At 42.6% G+C, this 15302-nt stretch overlaps 3 protein-coding genes across 3 annotated transcripts in view; all 3 read left to right on the top strand.

Moving 5' to 3' along the window:
* Window positions 1–6911, top strand: part of LOC307264336 (uncharacterized protein) — a 31519-nt gene extending 24608 nt beyond the window's left edge. The window contains exons 8-14 of the mRNA XM_080045727.1: window positions 2102–2211; window positions 3263–3428; window positions 3877–4039; window positions 4544–4677; window positions 4774–4916; window positions 5055–5142; window positions 5255–6911. Of these exons, the coding sequence (XP_079901853.1) occupies window positions 2102–2211; window positions 3263–3428; window positions 3877–4039; window positions 4544–4677; window positions 4774–4916; window positions 5055–5130 (792 nt within the window). The 3' untranslated portion in view covers window positions 5131–5142; window positions 5255–6911. The remainder of the gene's footprint in view (window positions 1–2101; window positions 2212–3262; window positions 3429–3876; window positions 4040–4543; window positions 4678–4773; window positions 4917–5054; window positions 5143–5254) is intronic.
* Window positions 6912–7942: 1031 nt separating this feature from the next.
* Window positions 7943–9457, top strand: LOC307260367 (beta-crystallin B3-like; the record flags this gene model as incomplete). The annotated part of the gene is made up of 5 exons (XM_080040586.1): window positions 7943–8077; window positions 8374–8492; window positions 8595–8727; window positions 8886–9028; window positions 9196–9457. The coding sequence occupies 5 exons, from the start codon at window positions 7943–7945 to the stop codon at window positions 9455–9457; spliced, it is 792 nt and encodes a 263-aa protein (XP_079896712.1).
* Window positions 9458–13371: 3914 nt separating this feature from the next.
* On the top strand, window positions 13372–14712 carry crybb2 (crystallin, beta B2). Its single transcript, XM_080038116.1, has 5 exons — window positions 13372–13458; window positions 13626–13744; window positions 13944–14076; window positions 14178–14320; window positions 14442–14712. The coding sequence occupies exons 1-5, from the start codon at window positions 13396–13398 to the stop codon at window positions 14608–14610; spliced, it is 627 nt and encodes a 208-aa protein (XP_079894242.1). The 5' UTR covers window positions 13372–13395; the 3' UTR covers window positions 14611–14712.
* Window positions 14713–15302: the final 590 nt, after the last annotated feature.

Below are 15302 nucleotides of genomic sequence, written 5' to 3'. Positions count from 1 at the left end.
AGGCGGAAGTACATGTGATACAAATTCAGGGAAAATATATTTTTGTATGCGCAACCAAGAGAAACACTGATGCCGCATAGGGGAGATTGCTTTAAAATGTGCACTGGTACACACATATTACTTAAAATCTAGTTCTTTGCAAGCAGACCCTGTCCTTAGGCGACTCAGTGAACGCTTTACTTAAAGCATAATGAGGCCTTTAACCCTGGGAATGAGCCTTATTACATAATACTTATTACAATCTACTGTACATATTAGTAGCGAAAGGATTATCAAGGCTGCTGTGCAATAGATATGTTGCTGATATATCGCTTCTGTTAACGTTGTAGTGTGAATGAATCACTCATTTATCTTCAGTTCAGACTTACTTTCATACATCTCTCTCTTTTGCTTTTTCTTATTTTGAAAATACCCATTCATTTCAATTAGATGGCCCCCAAGACTCCTATAAGTAGAGTATGTGATAAGGTTTTTTTTTGCGTGTTTGACCTAGCACCAGAGCTTTTGTTCATTGTTGTTAGTTGATGGGGACTTGTAAGTGTGTGTATTTTAGGGCAAGTGGTGTGACCCTGTGATGTCAACTTGAAAAGTGTGAGAGTGCTGTACATCGTTGTGAAGAGGATGAACTTGAGAACAAGTGTTTTTCTATCTCAGACAGAGCGAGAGAGGAGCGGTGTTGACTGGTTATTCTCACTGTTCTCTCTCTCTTTTTTTTTCCTTTTTCCTGTCAGGAAAGGCTAAGCCGATGAATGACATCCTGTGCCACTGTTCTTTTTTCTCACTCTCTCTTCAACAATGTTATGCTCCCTCAATCTAAACGGATCACGGTCACACTCCACCTCAAATATTCTCTCTGTCTCATTGTCCCCCTTGCACTCTTTTTGGCAGCACTCTTGTATCTGCTCTCTCTCTCTCACACACACACACACACACACACACACACACACACACACACACACACACACACACAGAAAACAAGGAGAGCATTCACCAAGCTCTGAGAATGAGAACTCTGATCTACTGTCGCTGCTCATATAAACATCACCGGTGAAGTGCTCTTGCAGTCTAGGAACCTGGGCAACTACAGAGCCAGGTGGATCACATTTCTTTGTGTCCACCCCTTGGGCAACATCTGAGGACAGAAGGGGTTTCCATTGTTTTTTTCTTCTATATAGGCCAGGCCCAGGGTTCTCAGTTCATGGGCAGTTGTGCCTCTGTGAGCCCAGTGTGGTTTTGAGACAGTGTGTCCTCTGTACCAGCCTCATTAAAAGAGGCACGGTTCAATAAACAGCAAACACAGACTCAATCACCCTCCCACCCATGTCCGTCTTTGTCCCCACTCTGCTTCTGTCTCCATTAACTCATCCGCTTCACCTTCCATTATCTGTCTGTACTTACTTATATTACTGTACTAGCGCCGGCTGCTCAAGCTAGACAGGATGCAGCTCTGTCAGTGGGTTCTTGTAGCAGCAGGCATGATGTTGGTCAACCACTGTATTTTCTTTTTCATAATAATGGGTTGGTGTTCTTGTCAGTTCAACAGAATGTTGCCCACTGAAGACAGTTCAGCTAGGCTTAGCAATGGAGGTAGACCGATAAATTGGTCAGCCGATTAATCAGACCGATTATTGGCATTTTGAGATAATCAGCGTTTCCTTGTATTTATGTCTATTTCAATTATTACAGATGTCTGCACTGAAATCCAGTATCCCTTATGGCAATATATTACAGAGCCAACACCAAGGAAGGCCAAGTGCAATAGACAATGCACACATTTCTAATATTTTGCTGTGTCTACATTTATTTAATTCATATATTTTCGTTCAATTTAGTTTACATTTTTTTGTTATTATTACATTTTGTTTATGCAGAAAATGCAGAATGAGAGGAAATGCAGAAAATGGCATAATGTATGTGCCATCGACGAATCTGCTCTCTAAATATCGGTATCTGAATTGGACATTAAAAAACCATATCTTTCGACCACTACTTAGCTGGACATTACATTTAAAAATGGACTATTCACAGAGCTCAACATATTAGAGCTCAGAGGTTAAGTGAGAGCTCTGGCTAATTATTTTTCTCTCCCCTATGCTTCCAGGTGCAGCTGAAGCAAAGTGGTGACGAGGAGGGGAGGGACCCAGACACACCGGTCCGTGAGACAGACAGTCAGTATGGGACATGGGAGACAGGACTACGTACCGATGACAGGTAAATATACAGTCCACTCTATCCAGAGATGTGATGTGTGTTTACACAATGCTAGTCAATGTTCTCAAACTATCCGAATTGTCCATTGCGTTTCAAAAAGGCTTACTAGGGTAAGCGCAGTGGGTCAAAGTTGAAACGGAAAATATCCATACAGTGTTATCCATTTTAATAACAAATGATTGAGGTGATCTTTATCTTGATTTTTACTTCCAGTTAACTGCCTGAGAATAGCTGGATAAAAAATGACTTTTATTGACTTAAAAGCTGGCTGTAGGCTTGTGTTAGCATGTATACCCGTGTGTCCATGTCTCTGTGTGTATGCACACAGGACATTTAATGATGAAGCATAGGTTCATATTCAACACAATGTTTGCACTGACTTTACGTTTCCACTGCTGTCTGTCTTTTTTTTTTAGCTTCAAAGACAGAATCAATAAAATGTTAAGGACCAGGAGCAGAGTCTCACAAGTGATCATTATTATATATTATTTTATTATATATTTTGATCGTATATTTTTATCTACAACTGCTGAAGGCCTGACACAAGAAAAAGTTAAGCAGCTGTTGCACATCTTTTATTTAAATTAACATTATGAAATCATTAGAATCACATAGTAGAGGGTGATATGTTGGTTTTAAGGAAACCAAGTACTACTGACTTAAATACCATAAAGACTGTGACTATAATAAGTTAAACTAACTCCAACACTATTCTGGAACGTCGCATTCCAGTCTTTCACTGACCTCCTGTGGTCAGAAAATACCATCGCAACATTAGCCAACACTGAGAAAAATGGATAGCAATTCAATCCTAGTTAACAACTGTAGTCTAAACACATATATTTGTATTTTTATCACTTTTGTTTATCCCTTTCATGTTGACAATTCAGTCTGTTTTTAGATGCGTAAGTAAATCCTAGCCTCCCACGGTTTTAACAGTAACAAAAGGAAACATCTGACTCAGACCCTATTGGATGAAAACTGAGTTTACAGCAAGAAGAACACGGTTTCTTTTTATAACTTGTTGTGTCTTTTTTCCAACCTGTTTCAGTCTCACTCCCGCCACTCCTACTTCAGAGGGCAATCTGGGCCCTTCACCCAGAAAGCCCACCCCCCCACACACACCAGGTGACACGGCCTCACTGTTTGATGCTGACACTCTGGACGGCCTCCCTCCCTCGTCCTCAACGGAGAGCCAGCCACTCGCTTTCCCCGATGTAAGTGTACTCTACTACTACTACGTTAACCAAAGCTTAGTTCTTTTGATGGCACATATTACCACAACCTGTGTCTTGACCAGTATCTTCTGTGCGTAACTGTTTTATATGAATGAATGTCGAAATGTTTCAGTTGTTGATTCGACTACAAAGAAAAAAAGCTGGACGTACAGCAGAATGAAACAAATCCATGCACAGTCACCGAAGGCTAGTAGATGCGCCGACCGTGTTGTTGTAATTTACTCAGAATTCCTTACGGGGGCAACAGAAGTTACGCACTTTAGCTTTAATGGTTATTTTCTCAAGATGTTCTTGTTTGTGTCGTAAAAAAATGATCAATCACTAAGCCTTTTTAAATGTGTGTTATGACTGCATTGACACTTGTGCCCATGACTACCCTTACATGTTGCTTGATGTATTTTTTATATTTATGTGTGTGCATGTCCAGGCCCCGTCTGCTCTGTTAGACACCAGTGCTCTGCGCTCTAGAGCCCAGCTGGGGAAGAAACGAGCCCCACGGACACGGCCCACCAGAGCTGCCCGACAGATCGCCACGCTGGCCGAGGAAGAGGGGGGAACCACCGAGGACTGGCTTTACCGAGACTCCACAGGTAAGCACCATCGAAACACTCCACAGTTTAGTCTCTCGCACATAGGAGAGCTGTGGCTGCTTTACAATACCCATATTTTCTGCTATTTAATAGAATAGGTAGAAAAAAGTTTTAGGATGTCCGGCTGAGATTTGTAGTGTTGAAATCAGTTCTATTTGGGCGATTCTGACCGCCAATCCAGTGCACACCGGAAGTAACATCACATTGACAGAGTCTCCATATGAAAACAACCGGGGATGCAACGGATTTAAAAGCAAGAAGCGAGATCGAGGCGCAATGTTATGATGAAATAAATAAGTAAAAGTAGGTCCCAATTGTATATCTACTGCATGCTAACTAGATTATTTTTATGGTCAGATGTAGTATGTAGAATAGAAAAAAAGAAAGAGTATGCGATTTGGAACGCAGGGTGAGTGTCCCACTGAACCCCCATCTCATACAGATTTTTAACAGACTATAATGTATGCTCTCCTCTTACAATAAGTTGTGTTCTCCTATCGACAGAGGCAAAGGTTGAGAGTAAGGACAAGGACTCGGACTCTGAGGAGCAGACCAGAGGAGCAGACGCCGGCTCCGCGGTGGCCTCTCAGCCCCAGAGGGTGGCCATGTTTCCGGGGATGGACCATTCAGCATTAAAGGTGAGCCTACTGGCATTCGTCTGGATGTGTTCTCCTCCAATCGGTTTGTGTTAAGATTGTTCAATGTTCCTAAATATGTCTCATTCCCCCTTTCAGGCCCAGCTGAAGAAAAGGGGCGACTCTGACAATCAAAGCGATGCACCTACTCCCTCTCCTTCCCAGCTCTCTCGCTCTCCCAAATCCCCCTTCCTCCGCAGGGCGGCGCGTGTGCTGCCCCCTAGTGGTGGCAAAGAAAATGGGTGAGCAGCATATATTACAGTTCTTTTTTTTTTTTTAGAAAGAGGCCTTTTTTTGCACCTTGTTTAGCTGTTTGTCTCCACCTTTTTGTTTTTGTGTTTCCATTTTTTTAATACTGTCTGTCTCTCGTCTCTGTGTAGTGAGGAGGAGTCGCCCAAGTGGTTGAAAGAGCTGAAGTCCAAGAAGCGCTTGAGTCAATATGAAAATGAGAGCTAAGCAAATCATGAGGTGAGCTAGTTTCCCAAATGTCCTCTCTGCGTCCCGTCATTGTTTTTATTGAACAAACAACAAGAAAAGACATCACAAGCTCACCATTCGTTCCTCTCATTCTCTCCTTCAGGTGGCCTTAACAGATGAATCTATATGAAACAGAAGCCTTAACGTTCAACCCAGAGAGTAGGAGAAGTCAATCTACAGCTGCTGATGTATTTTTTTTTTTCTATTGTTTTTTTTTCTTTTTTTTGTTCTCTTCCCGTCTGGGTTGATAAATGTGCATGGTGCCTTTTCAATGGAGAGTCCCTATCTTATGGAAAAAGGAAGAGAAAAAAACCCATCAGGCTGCTCTGCTTTATCCATTTCATGCTTGAACCCGTGGAAGCTCTTGTGCACCAGGAGGCCCCTTCACATGAACACTTTACTAGGGACCAGGATGAGTTTTTTTTTGGAGGGGGCAGGGAGAGGGGAGAAAAAAAGGCAATTATTGGCAGTTACTTCCTGTCAGGACGCATTTCAGGAAATGGTTAACTTGTGGGACCACGACGCGTCTTTATCCTAGACGTGCTACATCACATGCAGGGGGACAAGCTAGCCCAATCCATTTGGTTTCCTTCACTCGACTTATACTTGCAAAGTCGGCTGTCTGCGTCGGACATATTGGGATTCGCACAAGCATTGCCATAGGATAACATTTCAGACACTAATGATTTTTTCCCTTTCTTGAACTTAGAGAACAAATCTCTGCGGACTTGATTGTCAGTAAGAGTGCATATCATGTTACTAGCTGTAATCAGGAGATGTTATATTTTTATCATGGATTTAACAAAGACAGAGCTATAGTTTTAAAAATAAATCATTGAAGGGCATCACTACAATAGAGCCTTTTACTTTGATACACTCCACAACAGTTTCAAAGTTGCTGCATTCTTTCTATCGTTTTGTCTAAGTATGTTTTTTTGTTTTAGTGGAGGAGGGTGGGGGGGGGGACTTTTGGGCCAAGTGACTTTGCATCTGTCAATCATGCACACTCCTTATCAGCACAAAAAACCTTCTTCATTTTTTTTATTGAAAACACTAATCAGTCTGTCTTCCCTGTGTGAATGTAGGTGTAGGCATTAATCATAAGCCATACTTTCACCCTGTAGCCTTCACACACACACACACACTACTCAATCATGTTTTGACAATGTATCTTTCCAAACGAATGTGCAATTTCCTCTCCATTCTGTCCACCCATTAATGTGCGCACACAATCTCTCACATTGCTCAGAGCTACTGGCTCACTGTGTAGGGGTGTTGGCTTACACTACTGCAGTGGAGGGGATGGTGTGTTCACTACATTGTTCGAATGACTCTATCCTCTGTAGTTCTCCAAAAAGATTCAAACATTTGCACCTGCTTTACAACTATAATCTTTTTGGTGTTTGCCATCGACCCAGTCACTCTGCGCTTCTATAACGCACTTTTGTCACTCGATGCACTAAAGCACTGACCTTTGCCCCCTCTCTCTCTCTCTCTCTCTTGTACGCCATGTCTCCTCTCCTGTGTCTTCGGGAGTGCTCGTGAAATGTAAGTGAATGTGTCGATGGGAGTCTTTGATGGAGTGATTGTCCCTGGTTTCTATGTACATGACGTTTTACTTTGTCATAAAAAGTTGAGGGTTTATTTTTATGTCCTTCTTTGTCCTTTTTTTATTTGAAAGTAAAGATGTATATTGCACTGTGTTGTTCTGGCCAGTGTCCTAAAGTGAATACATTCTTAATAAAATTTACTTGACTTGAGCTGAAGCGCCTCTATCTAGTATTTTTTCTGTCTGAGTTTCAGTTCACATTTTATTTATTTTTTAATTTTTTGCGAGCACTGATCTCAATCAACTTTGAGTGGATTAAAGCCATTTTAATCCACTCACTGCAAACAAAACTATTCAAACGAAGCCAAAATGAGCGAGGAAAGGTGCGAGGAACTGCAGTGCGGGAGAGACTAGGGTGTAGTCCCCCACAGTGTGTGTATGTTTGTGTGTGTGTTTGTGCTGAGCGGGGCTGTTTGCTGAAATCCTCTTGGCTCTCTCCACCCATGCCCGCACACAGTGCTCGCTGGCAGCCAGGCGGACGGGCAGCGTGGCGTGTGCCAACACAGCTGCCTATTGAGAGGCAGCGTTACGGACACAATGTGAGCGACAGACTTGCTGTATCAACAGCTCACCCTTTTCTGCTGTTGTGGCCAGAAATAAACCATAAATACCCCCCCTGTCCCTGCCCTCTAATGGCTCAACCCCACCAAACACTAAGTGGCACCGAAAAAAGAGGGACACTACCACATCCTAGCAGGCATATACCCAGGTAAAAACCCTCACTGTGGACACATAGGGATCAGTAACAGTCGGTGTAATAACTCCAATGCAATGGAGTTATCTGGTGCGGCACCAAGGGAAGACCCAGGTTTGGAGGATTTTTTGGTATCATTGATTGTAATGGAACCAGAAAAGATGATGGATGAGTGTATTCTTTAATGTAATGTAATTTTATTTCAACAGGGACAATGTCCAAAAAAAAACCATTAGTCTTGTTTAAGGCAAGAGGAGATGAAGAGTACCAGCTTTTAGCAAATTGCTATTTTCCACCTGTAGTCCCTTGAGGATTTGTATCCTATTGATTTGATATAATAACCAGATTATATCAGGAAAGCAAAAAATTATTACGAACGTTCTTCTCAAGTGTTAGTTATAAATTGCAACTGTGACATTGCGCTTTCTCCCCTCTGTGCATATCTGTGAACGTGTGTGTGTGTGTGTTTGAACATGCACACATGATGGATGGTGCTTTGCCTGTGTGTGTGCTGCTGCCACAAAGTGGAGGAGCAGTGGTTCAGGAGGATGTCGGAGCAGCAGAGTGCCCCGGAGCAGTTGGCTGCAGGGAAGAGCCAGGGAGGAGCTGGAGCCTCGTATAAGGTACTGGAACAAACCTTCAGTGAAGAGATGAACAACCCTGGTTTGATTGTGTCACATTTATACAGGCCCATATGTAGGCCTACACACCTGGAATTGTCCAGTGAGACTACATTGTCCTTGCAGAAAAGTTATCGTCAGTATTTTGAAATCTTGTGTTGAAAAAAAAGAATAATATGAGTGCCTTTCTCAAAAAAAAAACACCCATCAAGTAGATTGAGACTGTGTTGCCATTCTCATTCCCCATCTCCACCCTAATGCCCCCCCCCCCGCCCTCCCTCACACACTGTGTGATCCAGGTGGTGCTGTTTGAGTTCGAGAACTTCCAGGGCTGCAAGTCTGAGTTTTCTGCAGAGTGTAAAGATGTGATGGAGAAGGGACTGGAGAAGGTCGGATCTGTGATAGTGGAGTCAGGGCCGTAAGTAACCGACAACAACTGACTAATGTTGAAATGCTTGAATTGGTACCTATCTTTTAAGTTCATTTTGTCATATATTTTAATCTGTGTTTTCCTTCTCAGCTGGGCGGGTTACGATCGGCACGGGTTCACAGGGGAGCAGTTTATCCTGGAGAAGGGCGAGTATCCACGCTGGGACACTTGGACCAACAGTCAGAACAGCTACTCCCTCCTGTCTCTAAGGCCACTCAAAGTGGTGGGTGACTAAAGATCTTACACCTTCCTCCAGACACATAAATGCCCCATGTACTGTATTTTGACCTCCCTACACGCAATCATCATTGACTTATAGCCGTCACCTACTGGAGACTATTTGAAGAAAGGGCTTTCCCCGTGTCTGTTTCTCCTCTATAGGACAGCGCTGATCACAAGCTACACCTGTTTGAGAACCCTGGATTCACTGGTAGAAAGATGGAGATAGTTGACGATGACGTGCCCAGTTTGTGGGGCCACGGTTTCCAGGATCGTGTAGCGAGTGTCAAGGCTCTTAACGGAACGTAAGATAATCCCCTTTCATCCATGTTTGTGTCACTCCCTGTTTTCTTTTTTGACCCACCAAACATCAAGCTAAATAACTCCACATTGTGAGTGAGAATAAAATACATTGTGAGCCTTGCATTCCATTGTGTGTGTGTGTGTGTGTCTTGTTCTCCCTCCCCTCCAGATGGGTGGGCTACATGTACCCAGGCTACAGAGGGCGGCAGTTCATCTTCGAGCGAGGGGATTTCAAGCACTGGAACGACTGGGAGGCCCCCGCACCTCAGATCCAGTCTGTGCGGCGTGTGCGGGACATGCAGTGGCACAAGAGGGGCTGTTTCACCATGCCCGAACCGGCCCCGGCTCCCGCACCAGGACCCCACCCCCACCCTGACCCAGACCCCGCCCCAGCTCCTCCTGGCCCTCCTGCCGCAGCTGGAGCAAGCTGAGCAGGATCCTACCAAAACACCCCACTACCAAAGACCCCCTTCCCCCCTAAAGCTGCCGACAGTGCCTGCCCTCTGCCTTATCCTAACCATGGCAAACGCTGCTTGTGCCCAAGTGAGGAGTGCCATGTATGTTTCAATGGCGAATAAAAGTTGTTTGACATGGAGTTGGCCCCGTTTGTTGGTGATGTTATACTTGTTATAGTCGAGGCGGAAATGGCTTTAAATGGAAATGCTTAAAATTTGGAGATTAAAAAAAAAAGGCTATCAGAGATGTATCACTGACATCTATGTGGAAATGATGTAGCCTATACCTTTGGCAAAGATGATAATCTGCTGATGTGTTTTGAACTGAGTTTATTTTATTGCTTATATTGTTTTTCCCACTCTAGTCAGACAGCTCAAAACCTCATCCAGCATTAGGAGCACATGACTAATTCGGTGAATATGTTGGGAGTGGGACATCTGCTTAACAGCAATTGAAGTGATGTCATACTGTATGTATGCTTGCTATTAAAACAGAGTGCACTGCATTCCCTTCCATAGTCATCATTGTGCATTTTGATGGTCAAAGGTTTTCATGATGAACAGTCACCAAGTAAACGTCAGGAACTCATATTAACTTCATGAACATATTGGAAAGTATTTGGAGGCAAGATGTATGTTTCACATTCCAAATAGATTCCATCTGCAGACATGCTTACTTTCCATTATGACACATGCAGGCTATTGTTTAGTATCAGAAATAGAAATGATTCCCCTAAAGACATTTTTAGAAGAGCTTTTTGTCATTTTCCACTAAAGTCTGGAGTCCAAAACAATTAAAAAACAAAATAGACACAAACCTGCATTCTAACATACAGTACACCCCCCCTCTATGTCCCTCAAGACCTCCCCTATCTCTCATGTCAGTAGGGAATACAAAAACATTCCAACTGTGATCCTTAACTAGCGTATCTACATCCATAGCATGCTTACAGCTACCACTCTGGATTATAAGGAGGAGCTCTCAGAGAAGGCCTTTCAATGAGGGGGTTCCAGTCAGTCCACACTTTGTTCAGATGATGTTGGTTTCTTGAAATACTCTTAAAAAAACTCTGTGTTTTTCTATGACGTATTTTGTCAATTTCATAGAATTGAATCCGTGCTTTTGGCCGCAGCATAAAGCCTTCCCAACGTGACAACCACATCCCTCATTAACACGTGTACGGTATAAAATGGTTGCATGGCAATGCAGTGCTGAATTGCTTTTCATCCCCTTAAAGGTACACTGACATGCAGTTTCAGGGGAGGGGAGTTTGTTGTCATTTGCAGAGGCTGCACATAACTTACAAAACATATTAACTCTATATGTAATTCTTAGTATTGAATAATAATATTCTCATAAATCAAAACTAAATTATGTTGAGGCACCTGGAACCAAAACGGAAGACTAAAATATCTATGTAAACAAAACTGTGGGCCCTGCTGCTGTAAACAACAACAATGAAACAGTAGCTTTTCAGGTAACTTTCTAAATTCAACTGTGTTCAAGGGATCCAATTTTCCTGTGAGGAGAGTTTTTTCATTCAGTTATGAGGATATATCTTAGAAAATTTTGACTTCTCTGACACACACAAAGTAACATAGTGCACCTTTAATTTCCTTGGCAGAACTACAGTATATCCTTCTTTATTTCTTCTATATTTTTCATAAACAGCTGGTGTAGGCTGAGACCTGTGTTTTGAATCATCAGATGACGAATGGCATTGTCATAATAGGACACTTTCGCTCAAGTCTCTCACCTCTTCAACGAGGAGGATAATGTGCAACCAGATATCTCCTGGAAATTATGTCTGCAATCTCAACCAAACTCAAATCATTAACCAGCGCCCTCTGAAACAGTCTTTTCATGGGTAAACTAAAAGTGGAAAAAATATATAAAACCTAAAATATCCCCAAAACATAGACAGTCAGCACTGTGACTTTCATTGGAATGTTAGAGTGTGTCCTAAACACATTCCACTGTACATGAGATTCATCTAAAATGATGAAAGAGTTCACTCAACTGTTTTCAATTTTACTCATTTCTATTGTATTTCATGAGGTGCAGTATCCCATGAGTATAGTTAAAAAATGAATGCCTGTGGTTCTCTCAGTCTCCATGGGACTTGCACTGCATATCAGTTTATATCAGTTCGACTGAGTATATTCTATTCATACTTTTATGCAAGCACAACTACAAGAACACACAAGGTTTTATCTTGACATATTTCGCCTGCATAGCAATAATCTTTTTACACTTATTGACAGAAGTCAGTGCAAGCTCAGTTTGGTGCCCTTGGAGCCACACAGGTGTTCATTTGCGTTCTTAAGGCTGCAGTGAAGCATGACCATGACAGTGATCAAGCTGAGATATCTTTTTAGGCTATTTTGCTCACTGCCTGAACAATCCCATAAGCAGATCTGTTTTCATCCCAAATGCATAATACTATTTTGATAATATCATGTTTTTGTTTGTTTTATAGAATAGGATTACATTAAAATAAAGTTAGATAAAATATCTCCACTCTGTCAAAATAGTTGTTTTTAAATGCCCATGTTCCACATGCTCTGTCTGACATTTTTACCATTCCAATTGCAATTGAACCGGTAAAACATGTCTCTTCTGTGACTGCAACCAAAACCAGTATTTTGGTGTTGTATCAGGTGTTATTACTCCAAAATATTGCTTGCCACTGCAGTTTGAACCCAATAAGTCCTATTGCAAAGAAAACATATGTCTTTACAAAGAATGTGGTGCAGCAAACAGTGCCATGTGAAATGGAAAGGATTATACATTTAAAGTTACACACAAAATACTCATACAAAGCACCAGTAATGCAAACTGATTTAAAAAAGCACTTTATAGCATCACAAATCTGCTGCACACAAAAAAATAATTGCATGATTACTGACATGTTCTTGAAAGGCAATTAGAGTGAATCAAATGAGGAAATATGCAATATTGTTGGAATCTTGTTTTTGAATTGGTCCTTGCTGAACCTTTTCCCAGTCAACAGGAGAAACATGGGCTATGTGGTTGACAGGTTTGACTGAACAAACAACAAGCGCTGGAGCTGCTGTCTTTCAAACAGACGAGGCAACACATTTAGACATGCAAAACCCTTTAATAGTGTTTTCTAAAAATATAATATTAAATAAACCTGCACTTGTTGAAATATTCAGCAGTGTGTGGACTATTACTCAAACGGGTGCGAATTTCTCTTGTACAGTAAACCCCATGTTTTGCAACCCCCTCTCTCTCCCTCTCCCTCCCTCTCTCTCTCTCCCTCTCTCTCTCTCTCTCTCTCTCTCTCTCTCTCTCTCTCTCTCTCTCTCTCTCTCTCTCTCTCTCTCTCTCTCTCATTGTAGGTGTGGGTACTCTTGGCACTGTTTGTGCTGAATCATGTGGATGTCGAACAATGACTGGCTGGGCAAAACTGACAACTAATGAAATAACTTTGTGGGAGTGATACACCCCGGGGTGGGGGGGGGGGAGGCTTCATGGTGACCCCTCATTTCAGTGTGCTGGGCCTATGGCAGGCCGATCTGCAGGCCAGCTTGGACACTGTGGGTACTGTTGGCAGAGTTTCCACCCCTGGGCGTCCCGTATATATTGAGCTCAGCGTGCCATCACAAACACACTGGCACAGACAGGTACTGGTAAGAGGTTCATGTCCGCTATGCTTTATTTATTTTTTAATATAGTTTAGGTTTTATATATTTTTTATCAGTATTTGTTTTCCTTTTTCTAATCTGTTTCAAACTGTATCCCATGTTACAGTTTCACCTGTTCATATTTCTAGATATAAAGATATAAGACTTTATAAATTATATAGACGTCCATTTTTCAGAAACAAATCAATTCTACTCTTTTTCTGTTTTGATGTTTTCAGTTTCATCTTGCCAATCAATTCACTATGGCCACAGACCACCAGAACCCTGCATCCAAGCAGCAGCAGCCAGGCACCAGTGCATTTAAGGTGAGCGCAACAGACACACAGACACTATTTATATTACAATTTGCTCGTTTCTCTTCGGAGTAAGCGCTTGTACTACAAAACACAAACTCAAACTAGCACCACAGAGCTCTTTTAATGTGTAAAAAAACTCACTAATTGTTCTCCCCTTGTCTCCCATATTTGCACAGCTGGTTATCTATGAACAGGAAAACTTCCAGGGACGCTGTCATGAGCTGACTGGTCCCTGCAACAACCTCCCGGAAGCAGGCGTGGAGAAAGTGGGCTCCATACTGGTGCTGTGTGGACCGTGAGTGTGGGTCAGAGACAGACAGAAACCTAGACAAAAGGATTTACAAAGCGAAAACATACAGAGGGGCAATGCTACAGAGAGAGTGGGTGCTTATGGAAGGGAGGAAATGAATGTGTGCTGCACAGATTACACTTTGCTTTTCTGTCCCATGTACCAACCCCATCCATCCATGTCCCTCCTTCCTCTGCCCTGTCAGATGGGTGGGATACGAGCAGGCCAGCTGTAAGGGGGAGCAGTATGTGTTTGAGAAGGGGGAGTATCCTCGCTGGGATTCCTGGACCAACAGCAGGCGTAGTGACACCATTATTGCATTCCGCCCGATTAAAGTGGTAAGAGAGCAACCTTGTTTTTTTTGTTTTTTTTTATGCTGTCACACACTCTCCAACCATCAGCTGTTTTACATATCAACCCCCTGGATTTCCTCTTACAGGACAGCCAGGAGCACAAGATTGTCCTTTTCGAAAACCCCAGCTTTGCAGGGAAGAAGATAGAAATCATAGATGACGACGTCCCCAGCTTCCACGCACACGGCTACCAGGAGAAGGTCTCCTCTGTGCGGGTTCAGAGTGGCACGTGAGTCCAATGACACCATGCAGATGTTGTGTGATACCAAAACATAGTCTCAATATGTCTTTAACTCTATACCTCTCCTATGTATTTATTTGTTTCCATGTATGTGCTCCGGCTGCACCAGTTGGGTGGGCTATCAGTATCCAGGCTACAGAGGCTATCAGTACCTGTTTGAAAAGGGGGAGTACAAGGACAGCGCCGAGTTCGGGGCCCAGATTCCTCAGATCCAGTCGGTTCGGCGCATCAGAGACATGCAGTGGCATCAGAGGGGAGCTTTTCACCCCATCAACTAAACAAAGCTTGTGACTCTTTTTCCCCGTCATGAACCCTGACCTCGGCAGCCCTCGCTCCCTCCCAGCAGCAACACCCTCCCTCCCCCCCTTTTGTCCTTCATTTACACCATACAGCGTTTTGATATCTATTGCAGCTGTTGCAGTAGTGACAATATTTGAAGCAAACTAATAAATCCTTATTGCTTACATTTGACTTGGTTGTGTGATCCATCTCTGTTTCGCCCCAGGGGGGTCAGCCCAATGTTCTCATGGGCTTGATGTTCCCAGATTTATTTAGAACCAAATGGGACCTTTTATAAATGTTATATTTGGTTGTGGATAAAATACAGTTGGAAAGTTACAACACTGACTTGATCTATTCATCTCTAGGCAGGCTGTACCATAATGAATCCACTATAGGCCTATAGCTTATAACTGTGTATTTAAAAAGTGTTCATTTTCAGTCCATTTCCTGCAACTAAATTATTTCCCCAACATAGTTGTCCCGTTGAGCCCTGGGAACATGATATGCTCCTGTTTCGCCCCCTGCAAAAGTTCTTTGTCAGTTTAACATCTTAAAATTAAAATCACAGATAGATTTCAAGGTAAATATGTTATGTTTTATTAGGCCTGCTTCTACTGACGTGGTATATATCAAAAGTAGCCTACCATAAAACAGTCGGCATAGAAAAACGTTGTCATCGAACGCTTCT

The sequence above is a fragment of the Ammodytes marinus genome (genome assembly GCF_949987685.1).
Source record: "Ammodytes marinus genome assembly, chromosome: 2".
Taxonomy (NCBI): Eukaryota; Metazoa; Chordata; class Actinopteri; order Uranoscopiformes; family Ammodytidae; genus Ammodytes; species Ammodytes marinus.
The sequence above is the reverse complement of the archived record's forward strand: the minus strand, read 5'-3'. Positions and strand labels throughout refer to the sequence as shown.